The sequence below is a fragment of the Alosa sapidissima genome, chromosome 17 (assembly GCF_018492685.1).
Source record: "Alosa sapidissima isolate fAloSap1 chromosome 17, fAloSap1.pri, whole genome shotgun sequence".
Lineage (NCBI taxonomy): Eukaryota > Metazoa > Chordata > Actinopteri > Clupeiformes > Clupeidae > Alosa > Alosa sapidissima.
In genome coordinates this window covers 32,441,715-32,461,185 of record NC_055973.1, presented here as the reverse complement: position 1 = coordinate 32,461,185, position 19,471 = coordinate 32,441,715, and the positions used below count along the sequence as shown (strand labels likewise).

Genomic DNA, 19,471 nt, shown 5'->3' with positions numbered 1-19,471 from the left:
GCAGCGGCCAGGTGGAGTCCAGTCTCTCTACTTCCTGTTGCGCGTGGCGCTGGCGGGCTTGTTGCCGTTGGCGGCGGAGCGACGCACGGGGACTTTGGAGACGGGGATGCGGGTGCGTGGGGGCGGAATGTTGCTCTTGGCGGGGGGCTGGACGGGGGACGTGGGGCTGACGGCGGCCGAGAGCTCGCCCTGGCTGGACGAGTGAGGCGGCGGCGTGTGCCGGACGCTAACGGGGATCTTGGAGTCGCGCGGCAGACTGGTGCTGCCCTTCATGGAGCGGAAGGAGGACGAGCAGGAGGACTGAGCCTGCGTGAGGTTCACGTCATCCGTGGAGGGAGACGGTGAGCTCAGGTCATCCTCGTCCGAGCCCGCGGCCCCGGGGCTGTCCGGGTCATACAGGTCGTACAGGGCGTCCCCAGAGCAGCTCTCCCGCGGCAGGCGGAGTTCCCTGTGCAGGACGCCGGCGTCCTCGTCCTCGGCCACGGGCGTCGGGGAGTCCCAGTAGCCCTCGTCGCTCGTGGGCGCGTCCTGGAGCTCTTTGTCCGTCGGCGGCGGAGATGGACGCGTGGGCTGCTGCTGCTTTCCCGGCCGCCCGCTCCCGCACACGGGGATCTTGCTCAGCCCCAGCCCCTTGACCGGCGGCGTCGTCCACTGCTTCTCGGCGCGGGCCGCCGACGGCGCCACGGGCGCGTGGTGCAGGCCGTGGTCAGAGCGCGGCAGGTCCGGCGAGTCCTCGCCCTTCTGCGGCAGCATGTGCCAGAGCCCCTGCATGTCCGCGTCGTCCACCCCCTCCGGGCTGGCCATCTCCTCGCCCCCGCCCATGTACGCCACCACCCCACTGCCCCGCACCGACCGCTTCCCCGTGGACGGCTTCTTGGGGCCGGCAGCGGAGGCGCCAGTGGACGCGGCGTTGGTTGGGGTGGCGGCGGCAGCAGCACGGGCTCGCTGGTGGGCCGGGAGGAAGGTGGACACGGGCACGGCGGTCACCTGCGAGGTCAGCGTGGGTTTGGCCGGGGAGCCTCTCTCGGACGCTCTGCGACCCCCGCCGCCGTTGCTGCTGGTCGTCCCGCTGCTGGCGGTCCCGCTGCTCGTGCCACTCCCGCCGTTACCGGGCTCATCCTCCACGTCGGCGATGATGTCGCCGCAGCCCGTCAGAGAGTCGAAGCTCTTGAGCGAGGTGACGTCGTTGAACATGGAGCACAAGCGGTCCACCGACGGCTCAGATGGAGGGTCGGCCAGGCTGCGCTCCAGGGGAGGGGTCAAGCATGAGTCCGCCGCCAAGCGGGCCGGGCTGCCAAGCTTGACCTCCCCGTCGCGAGCCCTGCTGATGGACACCCTGAGTGGCGAGACGTCCGGAGACCTCTCGTCGAAAACAGCGTGCGGCAGTGGGGGAGATTCTCTCCCAGACTCCGCTCGTGTTCCCTGAGCTTCCGCCTCCAGCTTCCCAGAATGCACTGGAGCGCTCCGGCTTCCACCGTCCTCTGCGGCCGGCACCTGGCGGTCGGGGTCCAGTGTCAGAGTCGCACCCTCCTTGATCACCTCGACGCTCTCCGAGCGCGAGGCGGTCAGGACAACGTCTCCCACTCGCACCTCCTGACCCTCCTGCGTCTCCCCGGCCACCGCGGGTGCCGCCACTTCCTCCTGGCTCGGCCGCTCCTTCCGACGCCAGCGCAGGCTACTGAAGAACCCCCTGAGCCCCCCGCGACCCCTGCGTCCCACCACGGCCCCCGCCGGGCCCCCACTGCCCCCTGCGTCCCCTCCCCGCACGCTGCTGCGCCTCAGCAGGGAGAAGAAGCTGAGGGACTTACTGAGCGAGCTCCTGGTCGAGGGCGTCGCGGCGGACTGGAGCTGGTCGCTGCTGGACGACTCCGCCGGCCTCCCGGTCGTCCCCTCGGGCCCGTCGGACAGCGGCGAGGTGGAAGTGGCGTCGCTCATGATGATGCCGTCGTGGGTCTTGCTCCTAACGAGCTCCAGCGCCTTGCCCGCCGCCTTCACGCCGCTGCCGCTGCCGCTGCCGCCCCCCTCGCCTTTGTTCCGCACGGAGAAGATGCTGGCCATGCCTGCGCGGGAGTGCCGCTTGCCGAACAGCTTGAAGGCGGCTTTGTTGATCTTTCCGGATGACTGGGGCTCGACCGGAGGAGGCTTGCTGCTCTCCGTCTGCACCTCCATCTCTGCTCCTGCTGCTCCTCCTCCTGCTCCTCCTGCTCCTGCTGCTGGTGCTGCTGGTGCTGCTGTGGGTTGTGAATGTCCTCTTCTCCTTTATCCGTCTTTATCTCTCTGCGCCGTGTCTCTTTCTTGCTCACGCTGCTCTCTCTCTCTCTCTCTCTCCTAACTGTTCGTTCTCTCTCGCACTTCCCCTGTGATTCTGTCTCCTGCCTGTTGGCTCCCTCCCTCCCTCTCTCTCTTTCTCGCTCCCTCTCTCTCTCTCTATCTCCCTCCCTCGCTCCCTCTCTCTCTATCTCACTCCCTCTCTCTCTCTCGCTCCCTCCCTCCCTCTCTCTCTCGCTCACTCACTCTGGCTGGCTGCTGCTACTGCTGACAGTCTCTATGGTAACTGGGGAGGGCTAAGCAGCTTTCGTCAGCGTTGGAGGGGAGCCAGCGCCTCAACCCAACCCCCCCCTGCCTCTGACACACACCCCCAATGCTTGCGACTCCCCCTACCCTCACACACACAGACACACACGCCTCCCCTCACCCCCACGGATCCCTCCTCTCTTTTCTTTCCTTCAATTATTCATCCTCCCATCCCAGATTCATCGCATCCACTCGGGTAAAATATCCATCATGCTGAATGCGACACACACTGCTCCTGTAGAAAACGTGAAGGCACACACATGTAGTCAGAGTGTGAAACAAAAAAGTATGTGTGCGCTTGTGTGTGTGTGTGTGTGTGTGTGTGTATCTGAGTGTGTGTGTTTGTGAGTGTCCTCTGTTTTTGGTTTTAACCACTGAGGTACAGTAATAGAATTACTGTCCCTTTGATACGATAGATATATGAGGACCAGCAATTATGTGCGTTAACTCTTTAACATGTGAACATGTAGTACGTAAATGAACACCGAGCGAAGGGGGAAACTCGGAGTAAACAAAAGTAAGCCTTTGAAAATCCCCCTCGGATGAGGAGACTGTGGGAAAAAAACACAAGCTGAATATCTGCTGTGGTGTGTACGTGGCGGATTTGTACAAAGCTGCTGACTGGAGTTAAAAAATTATTATAGGGATTGAGGATAAGCGCAGAAGTGAATTATGTGAAATATTTCGGCTATAACATCCGAGCTTACAATCTCTCACACATACACTTACTCACATGCCAAACAGATCGGGAAAAGATGACTAAATATGATAATCTTTTTGATCAGGTCCGCTCTGAGAGCCATTCCGGCTTGCCTGTCTGGTCTGGTCTGGTGAGGAACCTCCAAGAGCCCCCTCCCATCACCAGGACTTAGTCCCATCTGCACAACAACATATGGACACTCAGGCAGTTATGACAGCCCCAAGTTCTTACAAGTCTATAACCTTCTGCTTTGTGTGTGTGCGTGTGTGTGTGTGTGTGTGTATATGAGTCTCTCTCTCTCTCTCTCTGTTCAAGGACACAAACATAACCAGTGTCCAAGTTTAACAGGAATGAAAACTTGCTATTACTAATACAAGATGAGCCATTTCAGTCGAAGGAACAGGAGATGTTGTCAGGACAGGTCCCTGGAGCTTTTGCCTTGTTCATAACAGAGTTGTCAAAAGGTTTCCTGAAAAAGTTATAGAAAGGCAAGAAACAAAACATTTGTGAAATCTGTGAAAGAACCTTTGGAGTACAGAATGTTCAGATAAGATCCCCAGGGTGCATTCTCTAGGCAGTGACATGTGGCTCCACAACTGAGGAGTCTTGATATGAATATCTGTCTTGTGTGTATGTGTGTGCGCTCCTTTTCAATAGACCAGCCTACTTGTTTTTCTGGTTCTGTCTATCACTTGTGCTCATCTTACATGCTTCCGCGCTGACCTTGGATTGGCTTTGAGTGTGTTGGATGGAATGCATGTCGGATGTGTTAATCACTATAGCTTTTCCTCGTCCCCGCGCGGCGTCTCTGGGTTAATGTGCGCTAGTTCCATGGTTCCCGTTCGCTGTGCTATCTGTGCCACCACATCTCTGCTGGGGGGTACCAGAGGCCCGAGGTAATCAAAGTCGCATGAGAGAGACCGTGGGGGGAGGGGTGCACAAAGAATAAGGTTTGAGGAACAATTCTATAGTTCAGTTGATTAAATATAGCCCTTTTTCTTCATTTAATTTTCTACCGCTTTAATGCATTGTAGACCTATTCAGCTGTCAGTTGAGGTCCCCCTGTTGCTCTTCATAAAGAGTAACATTCACCCGGCAGAATAACTGGGACATTTGAAGGCTGTTGGAGGAGTCACTGTTTGTAGGCTACTGACACGATAGATGGGCCCCCTCAATTAGATTGTTTTGAATTGGTTCTCACCCGCCCTGCCACAATTCACAAGCATCCTGACTGTACCACATGTGAATGTCAAATATATAGTCCAAATATATATGTATGAGTGGGTGAGTGGTAGCTAGCGACTGATGAGAATGGGTGACTGACATAGTGAGTAGTAGTATTCAACAATTTTAGGCTGTTGAGGATGCATAGCTGACATAAATAACTGACTCCAATAATTATCTGTCTTACCAAGACCACTGAACTTTCCCTTGTCTGTCCTTCAGGGAGGTAATTAATCAGCCTCGGTCAGCACGCACAGATGCACACGTAATAATGCTGTAGCCTATATATCTCTCATTATCAGGGGACTGTCTCAGCTGAGGGGGTGGGGGTCACCATTGGGGATTAAGACACACACACACACACAAAGGGGTTTGTGACTACCCTCCTGCCAGCCTACAGTCTTTGTTACTTTAATGAACTCTGAGCAGATTTGCTTCAAATTAGCAGGTTTTCAGACGGAAACCGTGTATTTTCGACACGCTTCAGGCGTCTAGCCCTACTGTTTTAGACAGGTAGACCTAATGCTCTGTGCTGGCGGGATTTATACGACCATACGACAAAGCTTCCGTATGGCTACTTATCTATGTTTTATCAGGGAGTGGCGGCGTAGACAGCACTTCCTCGACTCCACCGTGAACCGCCTTGGTTAAAAGCATATCCGAGATAAAGGACGAAAGACAAATATGAAACGCAAACCTTGACTTGGTTTTTATAGCGCAGAGGGGAAGTCAGGCGCTGTTCTGATTTCACAACCCAGAAACGCTCCCGTAGGTTAAAAGTTCACAATTTCCTCTCCTGTTTACTTTGCGTTCCGGTGGTAGCCTGTTCTGTCGGCCGTGAGCATCACGCTTAAAAGCCCTTGCTAGCTGTAAAATGCCGTGCAAGAGATGCATTGTGTTTGTCACAGTTCAGGCCCTAGGTGCACAGGGGAGGCAACTGCACGTTTTTATTCCACACACATGAAGTAGCCTAACTCTTCTTAAAAAAAAACCTTGTACATCTATCGAGTGTTAATCATGCGTTTTGAGCCGTTACCTGTCATTAAGTTACCCATGTTACTTTTCACCTCTGTGTGCGGGGCATGTGGGTGCGCCGCAATTGTCCAGAATCCACTCATCCCGCCACGCTCGTTGGCGCGAATTCTAATAAAAAAAATGTCTCTTGTTTACGCGGCTCGTGGCGCGAGGGTTTTTTGGCTGTGTCCCAGCGCCTGTTCCGAGGGATCAACGTAAAGCCCCATTCATCCCAGTAATCCTATTCCTCTAGTAATACAGGGCCCTCGGGCATTTGCCCAATAACAACCCCCACCCGCCCGCATGGCCAGGCCAGACCAGAGATGGCAGGCAGCGCTCACTGTCACTTAAGGGCCATCATAGGGACCCGCTTAATGAAAACTTAAGGACCACTAAACCAATCATGCAGGAACAGCTAATGTGGAGCATAGATCACTTTAGTTAGATGGGAAATCTCTCTCTGTCATTTTTAAAACCTATAATGTATATGATTGACCTCTTGTGACCCCTTGAAGTTCTCCTGTTCCTCAGCTGACCCTCTTGTCTTTAAGGTCAGGCCATCCTTTGTCGCGCCCCATAGTGGCTTGCCTTGCAGACCTGGGTTTAATGAAGCATAATGGAGGAGGGCAATTTCGACACAGTAATGAAAAATCACTCACATTTTATAGCTTGAGTGTAAATCCCCAGAGTCTGTTGCCATTTAGGGACAATCATATGCATGTCTGCTAGACTAATCATGATGGATAAGCTAGACTGCCATGACCTAGGGAAATAACAACATACTGTTTACTTGATGAAGATTTTTGGTAATATCCATTCATTTATTCATTTTAGTGCTATGATATTCTCTCTTTTTGTTTTAAAAAATCTCCAGGTGATGCCTGTGATAACATTTCTCACACAGCCATTTTACAACACAGACAATGCCATCTGTGCGCCCCACTCGACTCAACACATGGCAGCCAACATTGGGAGTAGTGCCATCGGTGCTGCCAAACAACACAAGCACACGCGCGCACACACACACACACTCTCTCTCACACACACACACACACACACACACACACACACACACACACACACACACACACACACACACACACACACACACACACACACACACACACACACAGACCTTATTTCCCCTCCCCGCGTATATCTACAAGGCACCCCCCACCCAGTCCATTCCTCCTGTCCATTTGACGCCATCTCTGCTCCTTCGCCCGGCTCAGCAGGTCATGCGCGCCACCCCAAACTCCAGGCTGACCACGGCCGGCTTGGGCTTGCCGCTGAACGCCTCGTCCAGCTCCGCGTAGCCGTTCTCCGTAGCGCTGCTGCCCTCTACTGTCCGAGTGCCGCAGCTGCGGGCCAGCCCTCCACCATCGTCCTCCTCCGCCTCTCGCGCCTCCTCGGCCTCCACGACGGGCTCGTCGTCCAGCTGCTGCTGCTGCGCCTCCTTGCAGCTGAGCGGGGCGCCCAGGATGAGGGAGCGCGGCCGAGCGGGCAGCGTGCGCTCACGACGGGTCACTCGTACCGCCACTGGGGACACACTCACCCCATACGTCTGTAGCTTCTGGAAGGGGAGAGAGAGGAGACATGGATGAGACAATGGGTGAGACAATGATGTTGTAAGAGTTTATAAGGATCCGTAAGGACCCTGAATACATGGAGATGGATAAACGTGAACAGAGAAATAGTATTTATGTACAGCACATCATTTGTACGCAGTTTGTACATAAGTGTGTAAGTATAAGTATATATACTCTTTTGATCCCGTGAGGGACATTTGAGTGTGAATTTGAGGGAAGTGTGAGTGTGAGAGAAAGATACAGTAAGCAAGGCCACTCACACACCCCAAGCTGCGGATGGTGTAAGTGTGTAAGTGTGAAGCTGACTCACCGACTCCAGGCTACGGATGGTGTTCTCCAGCTCCCGACTGCTCTCTCTCAGCGTCAGTACCTGCTTCAGGATGGACTGCCGCGGGTGCATGGAGCGGTCAAACTGATGGTACATGTTCCTCCAGAACCTGGCAGCACGCAGATTCACACACACACACACAAACTTATTTTGCTGCATAGAATATAAGTAAGGGAAAGCTATAAAGTCAGAAATGTAGACAGAGAAGAGAAGGATATAGAGGACAGTCGAGAGAGAGAGAGAGAGAGCAAGAGAGAGAGAGAACGAGAGAGAGAGAGAGAGGCAATAGAATGCAAAGGGCAAGGCAGCAGGTGAGAGAGGTAAAGGTAGACAAACAGAAGGGAATAGATTAAAAAAATAAATAAAAAGAAAGAGAGAGAAAGACAGGCACCCACTTGAAGTGGAACGGCTGGGTGGAGGGCTCCAGCACTGGCTGCGTCTCTGCTAAGGTGGGGTCGTATAACGGGTTCAGGTAGTTCTGCTGCTCAGCCAACAGGTGCGCCCACAGAGAGTGTGTCTTCTCCTTCAGACTGAACACACACACACACAAACACAGAGAGAGTCAGTGGGACACCATAACAATACATTTGCACTGTGTGGCGTGTAGGTAAGCATGTCATGTTAGGCATGTTATATGAGTGCCTGTCCATCTAATTAGAATGAGTTTGAAGGCGTTATTCTGAGGTAAAAGAACTACACAGTGTGGTTCTAAAGTCTTGGTCACTCACTGGAGATCCTCCCTCTGGCGTTGGCAGTTGCCCAGGAAGTTGCCGAACTGGCAAGAGTGAACGTGCTCGTGGATCTGGATGAGGAACCACTCGCTGAACTGGAAGGCCTGCGGGAACTGCTCCATCAGCTGCCACACACACTCCAGGAACTGGGTGAAGACCGGGGACACCTCCTTCGGGTCCCCGTCTAGCTGGTCACACCTGAGGAGGAAGAGGAGGAAGAGGAGGAAGATAGATGGGTGAGCCCACTGCCCAGCTCTTTGTTACTTTAAGAAACACACCACCAACTTTTTGGGAAATAATCTTACAGTATTTGCCATCTGCCATCTGAGTTAGATAAGGGGATGCATACCCTTCTCCTCTCTATGCATGCAATAACGCAGTCTGACACTGTTAGCCTAGCTTAGCATAACTCACTGGTACTGGGTTACACCAGATAGCCTATAGATCCCACTTACCTGTCAGCAAATTTGTGTCCGAAGGAGATCCAGTCTTTCTCAATCAGTACCTAGGAGGAGACAACCAACATCAGAGAACAGGGCGTGAGTGGGTGAGTGGGTGAGTGAGTGAGTGAGAGGGTGAGAGGGTGAGTGAGTGAAAGAGTGAGTGAGAGGGTGAGTGAGTGAAAGAGTGAGTGAGTGAGTGAGTGAGTGAGTGAGTGAGTGGGTGAGTGAGAGGGTGAGAGGGTGAGTGAGTGAAAGAGTGAGTGGGTGAGTGGGTGAGTGAGTGAGTGAGTGAGTGAGTGAGTATGCTTGTGAGGTTTGAGGGAGGGATGTACCATAAAGCCCTTGATGGTGCGGTAGTATGGATCCATCAGCAAAGCCCCTAAGGAGCACACTTGGGACGTGCGATCCCAGCCATCTGAACAGTGGACCAGCACGCTGGCGCCCTCTACTGTCATAGCCTGAAAGACACACATCATGCTTAACATACACTACTCACAAAGAATTAGGGATATCTGGCTTTTGGGCAAAATTCCTGGTGACATAACGGTCATAAATGAAATATATAATTCACAATTGTGGATCATCTTGGGAAATAAAACCCTTCTGTCTGAAGGTCCACTCACTACACAGTTCAACCATTGCTCCTGTGAGTGCAGTACAAATTTAAATCAGGGCAATAATTAAGGTTTTATATTCCTTCCTTTCCTTCTTCCGTACTTAATGCAACACAACTGTCCATTTAGTAGCACATTCTGAAGCACAAAGCAGGGGACAAACCTTCATGAGGAAGATGGCAGCGTCCACAATGGCCTTGATATGCCTCAGCCAGCCCGAACTCTCAATCCCCACTAGATACTCCGTGGCAGAGAGAGAGCGTGTTCCCACCACTAAAAGAGATTGTTTAGAAACAGAGGGGAGGGGGGGGGGGGGGGGGATCATCAATTCTGCCAGGGTACTGGTCAAGGCTTTTTAATAGTCATTAAGACTCCTCCTGTGTGCTCCGGTTGTGTCTCTTGTGTCTCTGACCTTCGAGCAGCTTCTGAAGACTGGCTCTCATGATGTGGATGTTTTCAATGCCCACAAACTGGAAGCGGATGTTCGAGTAGTTGTCCTCGTTCTCGTAGCCTTTCCCTGCGGCTCGGTTGGCCAGAGCATTCAGCTGTGGCACCACATCCACAGAAAATGTCATTAGGATTGTTACAATGAATTCAAATTAAAAGTTAAACCATCATCATCAAAACAAACTGAATCAATATCAAACAAAGACATTACCAACAACCACACCCCTAAACTTAATGAGAGAAGAAGAAGCTTTGAAGAGAAACCACGTTTTTTTTGTCAAACTTGTTTATATTTCAACTTTGAAAGTATATTTCTGAAAGCCACAGCACTGCTCATTTCCTTTCATATCTGTCCCGGCCAGAACCAATAAAGTCCGAAGGCGTGGCGGACAAAAAAAGTTTAATCATTTCTACAGAGCTCCTTAAGAAACTTCCCTTCGTATGGTCTTTTCATTTGAAGTTTTAACACTCAAGGATGCCATGAAGGAACTGAAAGTGAAATGGAGAAACTGTTGACTTCCTCTTCCCCCAGAGAGAAGTAGGCATACGCCGGTGACAGGTGAGTGGTGCGTTTAAGGTGAGTGGTGCGTTACAGGTGAGTGGTGCGTTACCTTGGGCCTTGTGTCCACCACGTAGATGAACCTGCTGCTGTTGTGATTGGCTTTGCTGATGGCCTGAAGCATGTGCTCGTCTTCCAGGCAGCGCGCACTGAAGCCAGAGAGGGGCTGACTGCACCGACACATGGCTGACTGTGACACCACACACACACCGCACGCACACACACACACACACTCTTTAACGCTTTTATTTGGACCTTAACACAGGAAGATTCACAGATCCAAACATTGAAGGAAGTAAGTTACACACTTAGGCAGGTCTGATCAAACACAGAATGCATTGTGCTATTTTCATTCTGAACTACACACACACATTGTTGAAATATGTAAGTTGGCATAAATGCCGTGGCACCGTGAGGCAGTAGTTGAACAGGTAGAGTGAGGTAGGGATCGACCAATTATCGGCCTGGCCATATTTAGCATTTTTATAATAATTGGTATCGGTCATTTTTTCCACCGATAAGCCGATACTGAAATGGTTGAAGAATGAAACGCGCTACTTTGTCTGTAAAGCGTCTCTCACTCCCTGCATTTGCTACTCTGTGGTCAAGAGCATTGTCCCGCCCACTACACCGTCTGATTGGTTAGTTAGCACGAATGCAGCCAATCAGGATCGAAGACTGAACACAGACAAAGTTTAGGATTCTCACTGAGGCAGACTGTAGACTGGGCTTCAGCTGTACGGAGCTATTTTTCGAAGGTAAGGAAGGTAGCCTACATTGCTGAAGTTACAATGAATCACAATCATCTACACTGAAGTTACAAAAACACCACTTTGTAAGCTATTGTCTCTTTTATCCGGATCAATAAGTAAAGCACCCACTTCCTTCATTTAGCGAATTCCCGATTGATGCACGTTACTGATGCTGTTTACTAGTTAGCCTACAAACTCGGGTGCTGCGTGTCGGGAGTTCTCTGCCTCCGCCTCGTTCGTTAATTGTGAATAACGGGACACCACGGCGGACATAGTACAGACAAGTCCTAAATTATGCGATAGCGAACGTCAAAAATTCTAATTGCTCCTTTTTGAAACGGACTGTCAGAAAAGACAACATGCAGCCAGGGCCAGCCGTAATTTAATTCGACCTGAACTAAATCGCGTCCTGAGCCGTAGGCTCTCAAAAGTGTAGTTTGTAGCCTACACATGGACACAAACTGCATACTTAAATAGCCTAAGAACTATTTTAAAACGGTTTTGTTAAACTATTCAACCGTAACACTTGCCATCACGCATGCACCTCTTCCTCTCCCTCTCTCGTGCACTCACACACACGATGGCAAAGCATCCTCTTTGTGACAGGTCCCTTAACAAGCACATAGCCCATTGTGTAGGCCTAGTCCATGAAAATAATTGCTATCACTTAGCTCTTGGATTAACATGATACACAGGATTTACACTTGCAAGTGATGCAAGTTGATAGACAATTGTGTATCAAAAGAAGAAAGAAAAGTTTGCATAATTAAATGCTTTTGAATTAATTTTTTGCAGAATATCGCCTTTACTACCTACCCCCCTTTTTGACAACTGACATATTGGTTTTACATATCGGTTATCGGCCTCCTGTTTTGGTAATAATTGATATCGGTATCGGCCCTGAAAAAAACATATCGGTCGATCCCTAGAGTGAGGCTTCAGTAACACCAGATTACAGGTTTCCATTTCACATGCTCCACAGTACGACTTCCACTGGATAAAAACATCTGCTAAACAAATGAACCACCTCCTCTTGTGTAATATTTACAAACGAGCCCCCAGATTTCCATAGGAAATGACTCCAGAAGATGATCTGGAGTCATTTCAAAAGATGATCAAACACTGGCTTCATGCTGAACGAACTGGAATGACCTACTTCCTCCACGCCCACTAGGAATCATCTGTGTGACTGACGAGCAGGTGTTTATTGTGGACACATTAACACACACCTGTTTAGCCAGTCAAATCACTTCTGATAAGCATTGTGTTGCATGCTTGCGTGTGTGTGTGTGTGTGTGTGTGTGTGTGTGTTTCTGTGGGTGTGTCTGGGTCTACTCTAACCTGTTAGAGGTGTGTAAAGATTACAAATAATAATAATAATAATAATAATAATAATAATATGCTCCTGCCCACAGCCAATACAACAGGCAGCTGCCTCAGCAACACACTTCAAAACAAGTCAGCAAACTGACAAGACACCTTTGAGGAGAAAGCCTTTTGTCTGTTCTTTACGTGGGGGGACGTGTTTCACTGACAAGCAGACAGACAGACAAAACAGATTAATTAACAGAGAGACTGATAATCCCCGATACATGCTAGAATAGTTTGCCACCATCAAACAGATTTAGCACATGAACATGCATGGTCCCTCATAACACACTGTGATGGTTCTCAATAGTCACGCAAGGAGACAGTCTGACAGACAGGTAGAGAGATCTCCCATGATGCCGCTGGGTTCTTACCTTTTTCTCCTGGTAGAAGTAGGTGAGGACAGGGAATCGGCCTTTGCTCCGGAACTTGGAGCTGCCCACGATGATAGGCTTACTGGCAGTGATGGGCACGTACAAGTCTCTGGGATATGTATCACACACCTACACACACACACACACACACACACACAGACACACACATAGCTAAATCAATCCTCAATCCTTTACATCACCACAATTCAGACATGCATAAAATGGCCACTCCTCAGAGCATTTAGTGTATCAGAGACTTCTGAAAGACCCTCCTTTAAGATGATTAAAAGAGTCGGTCTCTGCTAGTGCTCTGCTCTGCATGTAACTCAAGTCATGCTCTGACTCATGAGAGGCTGAACTGGCTGAGTGATTGGCTCTGCGGTAATGATCACATGAGGCTAGGCTCTCCGTCCATTAACTCGCCTGATTGCTGAAACTCCAGGGAGAGTGAAGTGGGATCAGACGTCTCACTTGGCTTAGCAAGTCAACAACATTCTACACTTGGAATGTTACCACTGGAATGGAACCTTTACACTTTGCTAATCCTTCCACATTGTAGAACGTTGGAAATGTTTGGACATCGACTCTGGTCCATATCACGACCCCGTCTCTGGCAACAGACCATCTAGTGCTTAAAAAAAAATGGCTATTCAGCCATCAGACAAAGACGGCTCAGGCCAAGTAAGCATCAATGACGATAAATGTGTGTAATGTATGTTGTATGTGGTGTCTGTGTTATCTGTATCTGAATGGATCCTGAGTAATAAAGTTGATGATGAAACATACAGTATGTTTTTCCCTCTGTAGACTGAGTTCCGTAGAGAGACATGGCAGCAGACCTCAGGGCTGGACACCCACCTTGTACTCTCTGTTGGCGTCGGTCAGCTGCCACTGGTCGCACGGCACGCCCATGCGCTCGAACTCTGTGCCCAGGTCAACGAGCTGCCACCCCTCCCCTCTCTGCTGGTCATTCTGCTTGGGGTTGTAGGAGAAGGCGTACAGCTCGTCATAGGACGCTGCACAGAGGGAGAGAGAGAGAGAGAAAGGGGGGAGAGAGGGGGAGAGAGAAAGAGGGGGAGGAAGAGAGAGAGAGGGGGAGAGAGAGAGAGGACTTCAGTTGGGGTATTAATGGTTGACTCAACGTGTGACACATTTGGCAAAGGTCAACATCTCCTGCTTGTGGAATGCTTTGACATCCACCTACACAGACACAAACACACACAAACATAGACACACGGAAGTGAATACCCATACAGAGGCATTCACACACTCACACACTCACACACACACACACACACACACACAGCTGTCCAAGCTTAATCACACCATCTGCAGCCTCCCTAACCCCTCCAGGCCTTGCTGTGACTTTCCTCCATCTCCAAACTCAACAGCACAAGATTAGACTTTCCTCTCTCACTCCCTCTTTTTCTCTCTGTCCATTTTATTACGCCTGCTCCTCATGCTGTCACTCTACTCATGGCACACTATTTATTCAGATCTCATTCACCAACCCAGTCATCTGCCTTCCTTTCTTTCTTTCTCTCTGACTTTCTTGCTACCCATTTCTTTTTCCTGTCTTCCTTGCAATTTTTTTCTCTTTCTTTCTTTCCATCCATTTTTTCTTTCTTCCTTCCTTTCTTTTCTGCTATCCATTTTTTCTTTTTTCTTCCTTTCTATCCATTCTTTCTTTCTCTCTCTCTCTCTCCCTCTCAGTGTTAACCTACCTGGCCGCAGTAGCCTGAGCAGCGAGCTGTAGACGTCGTGGCAATCCCTCTCCCGCGGCACCACGAAGTGCACCAGGCGGAAGTTCCGGCACTGGATGACCAGCGGACAGCCGGTGGTGGTCAGCGGGAGCTTCTCCACTGAGGCGATGTGGTGGTGCAGGATCTACAGGCAGACGAAAGGCAAATTGTCATTGGACTGCATTTATATAGCGCTTGTCCACTCCGCCGAGCCCTTACATTTACCCATTTACACACACACACACACACACACACACACGGCTGCCATGCAAGGCGCAAACCTGCACATCGGGAGCAGTTTGGGGTTCAGTGTCTTGCTCAGGGACACTTCGACAGGGTCAGGAGGGGCTGGGTTGGAACAAGCAGCCTTCCGGCTTCTCTCCCTCTCCCTCCTGAGCCACCATCTTCCCAAAAGATAAACAGGACGGTTTGATGTGTACAGGCGTTGGACTCAGACCTCATACTGAAATAGGCCTGGTTGTTGATCGGCCACTGTGAGAAATCTCCTACCCGTAGTACAAGGAATGTACTACCTTCCCTGTATATATACACGTATATCTGACTGGATGTTAGCAGATAGACACCCATTCATTCAAGACTGAACCAAATAAGATGACTCCAAGATAAGGCCATGCAAGAGAGGCCTGAACTAGAATAAAATGCCTTTACTGTAATATTGGCAACTGATGTGACCGCTCCTCTGATAGGACAAGTTAGGTCAAGTGAAGTGAAGTGACTTCTTCAGACCAGTGAAACTCAATTTGACCACTGTCGGTAAACAATGTGTTTAGTGAAGCAAAGAGGGGTTCTCCAGTTTACTGTGTTGAATTATTTTCCACTCCATACTAAGAAATAGCTAGAAAACACCACTAAAAATGGGAAACATAAATGTCAAGTAATATGTGTTCAGCTCCCAAGCCATTTGAGATCACTCCGAACAAATCATTATAGAAATGTCTGTTAAAACTGGACAGTTGCCAACTTGAGCTACAGTCCTGTGTAAAATGTCCACATAGGAATGAGAGTTATGTGCATAATTGTAATTGTCCACATAAGATGGAGAAGGGGCCTTCGAAGTACACAATTACCATATTGAATGAGCTACAGCAGTTGGCTTCTGAGTAGCCCGTCCAGGGAATGTATTAAAATGCGCATTGATCTGCATATTCACTGAAGCCCTCCAGGATGTCATGACTAGAGTAACTACGGAACAGATTGGACCTTGTGTTTCTCCGACCATGTGCAGACAAATGTCTGTGTGAGAACAGCTCTTTGCACACGAGCACTGGTGAGCTTGGGTGTAGTTGATTTATAAACCTACTTCCTGTTACCACAAAAAAGAGCCCAGTCAAGAAACCTTTACAAGAGCATACAAACGACCAGCACAGCATGTGTCAGTTTGTTTTAGGAGAGCAGGGAAATGAGAAAATCGCTGTGGCTTCCTGATCTCGGTCAAAAGAGCTGACCGCAAACAGAGCTGAGGCCACCCGGAGCGGTTATGGTCCGGAACTCGGTTTTTATTTTTTAAACACAAAATTCTGGCATTCAGTGAAGTCACACACACACACACAAGCCCACAACCCCAGGGCCCCCCGTTTCTCTGGCCAAGCAGAACAGTTCCACTCAGTCTCACTTTAAAACCCACAGCTGTGTGTACTGTGCAGAGAGGACAGGAAGTCTAGAGGGGAATGTGTGAGTCAATGCTCCTGTATCTGCTTCCGCTAGGAAAACCTCAAATGGGGTTTCAGTGTCTTCTTGCTGAGGATCTTAAACATGGCACTGTTGTGAGTGTTGTTTGGTGGGGCATCTGTTTGGTGGGGCATCTGTCTGGTGGGGCATCTGTTTGCATGGGCGTACTGAAAGTGATCCGCTGTTGGCATCCACTTTGCTGGGCGGAGTGAGAGATAAGGCCGACGCTCTGAGCTGTGATAAGCTGGCCAGTATTGGCCACCAGTCAAATCAGCTCAATGTTTTTCAGGCCAAAAGTGACAGATTAGGTTTCTGACCACACTAATGTAGGCCACTGGCGGACAATTCTTCTCTCTCCTCATTTCCTTTATCCATTAATCTCTCTATCTATTCAATTATTTTATCCACTAATCTCTCTCTGTCTCTCTCTCTCTCTGTATCTATACCTCCTCAAGTCAAGTCAAGTCAATTTTATTTGTATAGCGCATTTAACATGCACAGAGTGCAACACAAAGCGCTCCACAAAACAAGACACATAACAACAAGACAAAAGATGCCGGACGGAGCGGCGGCGTCTTTGCCCCACCCCTAATTCTCTGCAACAGGTTCTGCCAAGCAGGTTACCGTGGCAACCCAGACAGGTACCAAGGCCAGGCATTACTAACCTACTTCCCTCATCTTACAGCCACACTGAATCCCACACTGAAAAGGAAGTGGCCAACAACCAACATCCTCCTCCTCATGCCCCCAACTTCCGGAACCCTCTGCAAACTCATCACAATGGGCATGTCTCTCGCTGAGTGATCAGCACAAAGAGAAGGGGGATGGGGGGTTGAAAGTTGAAGATGAAAGTAGAGCAGAGCAGAGCTCTTTTTCTTACCCATATCTCCTGTGCGCTGGTCGAGTTGCTCTCCACAAAGATGAGATGGGTGGCTGTCAGGTGTAGCGTGCCGGTGACCGTCTTGTTACTAAAACGGTCCAGCAACTTCACCTGTTCGACCTGTGAATGAGGAACACATGACTCAAAGTTTATTCAACCAGGTACTGTATGAGTCACTGAAACATATGCTGTGTAATAAGTTTTTCATTCACCCATGCAGCCTTGAGCAAAATGCCTGAAATAAAACCCCAAAGAGAGATGACCTTGTGGTCCCATTGTCACCCTCCCAAACTAAAAATTCTCACACAAAACAACAAAAAATACTATGGAGGTCAGTATTTTCATTTCAGAAAGTGACAATCAAAAATGTAACTCTGTAATAGAAACTGAGTAAACTCTATGCATATCCAAGAACATTTTCTATTAGTGATAGACAATATATTTAATGGATCCTTGCCTATTTCACAATTTAAGGCTTGCCCATCATTAAGAAATAAAATAAAAATGGAAAATATAACAAAACAGCATCTTTTTACAGAATGCACAACCAATAATGTCACTTGGGACTCCCATACACTGATTATATAGACCTTACAGTCAGGCTACTTCCACCGTTCTAGCCTATGACATGAGCTACACATGTCAGTGACCTTCTTTTAAAAGCTTACTGACAAGTACTGAGTCATCATAACACCGCCAGTAATGACAATGACCTAGCAACCCACTGTTTTATCAGCTTCTTATCTTCTCCACACTCCCAAGGTCCAACCCTCTACCCTCTGGGCTCAATGGATATTGAAGGTGCACTTTCCTTTAAATTTCACACTTTCTTTTAAATTCCACACACTTTCCTTTAAATTCTACACACTTTCCTTTAAATTTCACACACTTTCTTTTAAATTCTGCACACTTTCATTTAAATTCCGCACTGCACCTCCCAGCTACCTTTGCTGCTCTGCAGATCTTGACTGTGACCTCATAGGCCCATTTTTCTTGTACCACAGTTCTAATTCCCAGGAGACGCGGCACCATTATAGCAGCACGGCACAGCAGGACGTGATGCTGGAAATATCTCCCATTAGTCTCAAGATGCCAGCTCACTCTTTACATTTGCCAAGCCCCTTGTCCATCAGATTCATTAGCCCTGTGCCTCTTTTCTACCACCACATCTTAAGTGCTGTGTGAATTTTTTTATCAGTTTGTTTAGAGTTCACTAACAGTCACACCATAAACCAGGAACACAAATGTGTCTACCTCAGGATTGCATATCAGGATCACTAAACCATGTGCTGTTAGATTAGGCTACACCTTCAAAACACCACAAGAATGTACCTCGCCCTTGTTTACATTGCTGAATTCAGACAGCTAATGTATTGAATATTAACGAATTAGGCCGCACAGAAAGCAGGTCAAGACCAGCATCTGCCTCACTCGTGAGTTGACTGGCAAAGTGCCCGCCTTTGCCCAATCTGACAGAGTTTACATATGTAACTTGTGTTTTCTTTTTTTGTATGTCTCGGCAACCTGCGCTGAATCATCGTCTGTGAAGCCTACAGCTGTTCCTCCTTGTAGAAACATTCAGATTTCAGAAGATTCAGAGTTGCATTGCTCATGAACTGAACGCACACAATTTCATTTTATTTGGCCTATAGATGACATCGTGTGACTGAAGTAACTGCATAAAATCTTGGCTGACTGGTAACGCAAGTTGTTTCACCACTGACTGACAGACGCGTATTGCTGCATGCAAATATTACAACGGCTGATGTGAACAGTCAACGTCTTAAGGGACAAAAACAAATGAAATGCAAATAATCCTGTACTTACTGCCGAATATAGCCTAAACATCAAAGACAGCTAAACAGACAGACTGGGCGCACAACAGCGGAATTAGCTGACAGGCTAATTCAATTAGCCAGTAATGTTTCCCCATTTACCTTTGGTGTTCGGATATGCTCCATAGTGCTAGTGCAACAGTACAAACACAGTACATGCAACAGATGAGTAGATGGTGTTAAGATATACGTTCGCGCATCAGGTGAACAGATGCTACGACGGAAAAAATAGTATAATCCAAGATTGTAGCCACATTCGTTGTCAACATCGGTTTGATTGCTAACCCGTTTGCAGCAGCAGCAGCTCTCAGCTTCCTACTTGGGCGTTCCCAGAATCCTACCGCCACGTACAGACGACAAAAACACGAGATGCATGTTGGATCTTGTATTTTTTTGACTCCATCAAGGGCAGTTTGTTAGCACTTTGGTGTAACTGGTGATTATTACTAAATGAAAAATGTCTTTGGGAATCAGAAAGAAATCGGCAGAAGTGGGTAACCGACATAAAAGAAAAGATAAAAAGATATAAAAGAGTTGAGCCAGAGACGGGACAAGATAATCCAATCTTTAAACGGGCTCTGAGATGCGGTCTCGCGCGAAAGACGTTA

General features: G+C 48.9%; 2 protein-coding genes across 3 annotated transcripts in view; both read right to left on the bottom strand.

Moving 5' to 3' along the window:
* The window catches only part of amer2 (APC membrane recruitment protein 2), an 11,228-nt gene extending 8,846 nt beyond the window's left edge, over nucleotides 1–2,382 (bottom strand). For both annotated transcript variants that reach the window (XR_006024635.1, XM_042068245.1), the window contains exon 1: nucleotides 1–2,382. This exon is cut by the window's left edge. Coding sequence is in view for 1 of the 2 variants with exons in the window: in XM_042068245.1 (XP_041924179.1) it covers nucleotides 28–2,169 (2,142 nt within the window). In the remaining variant the exon portion in view is untranslated.
* A 4,233-nt stretch (nucleotides 2,383–6,615) lies between these two features.
* mtmr6 (myotubularin related protein 6) lies at nucleotides 6,616–19,292 on the bottom strand. The gene is made up of 14 exons (XM_042068246.1): nucleotides 18,966–19,292; nucleotides 17,029–17,148; nucleotides 14,442–14,604; nucleotides 13,576–13,733; nucleotides 12,718–12,846; nucleotides 10,276–10,413; nucleotides 9,630–9,762; nucleotides 9,381–9,490; nucleotides 8,936–9,061; nucleotides 8,616–8,665; nucleotides 8,158–8,358; nucleotides 7,825–7,959; nucleotides 7,412–7,538; nucleotides 6,616–7,085 (listed from the first exon to the last, which is right to left on the bottom strand). Exons 1-14 carry the CDS (start codon nucleotides 18,987–18,989, stop codon nucleotides 6,741–6,743), a joined length of 1,959 nt encoding a protein of 652 aa, XP_041924180.1. The 5' UTR covers nucleotides 18,990–19,292; the 3' UTR covers nucleotides 6,616–6,740.
* Nucleotides 19,293–19,471: the final 179 nt, after the last annotated feature.

What these genes read in the sequence shown, in the direction of transcription:
- mtmr6 (XM_042068246.1), bottom strand. Translation starts at nt 18,989, where the DNA reads ATGGAGCATATCCGAACACCAAAG. An exon ending in ACTTCTACCAGGAGAAAAAG is followed by an intron (nt 10,414 to 12,717) that starts GTAAGAACCCAG and finishes GTGGTGTCACAG; the next exon opens with TCAGCCATGTGTCGGTGCAG. An exon ending in TCTTCAGAAGCTGCTCGAAG is followed by an intron (nt 9,491 to 9,629) that starts GTCAGAGACACA and finishes AATCTCTTTTAG; the next exon opens with TGGTGGGAACACGCTCTCTC.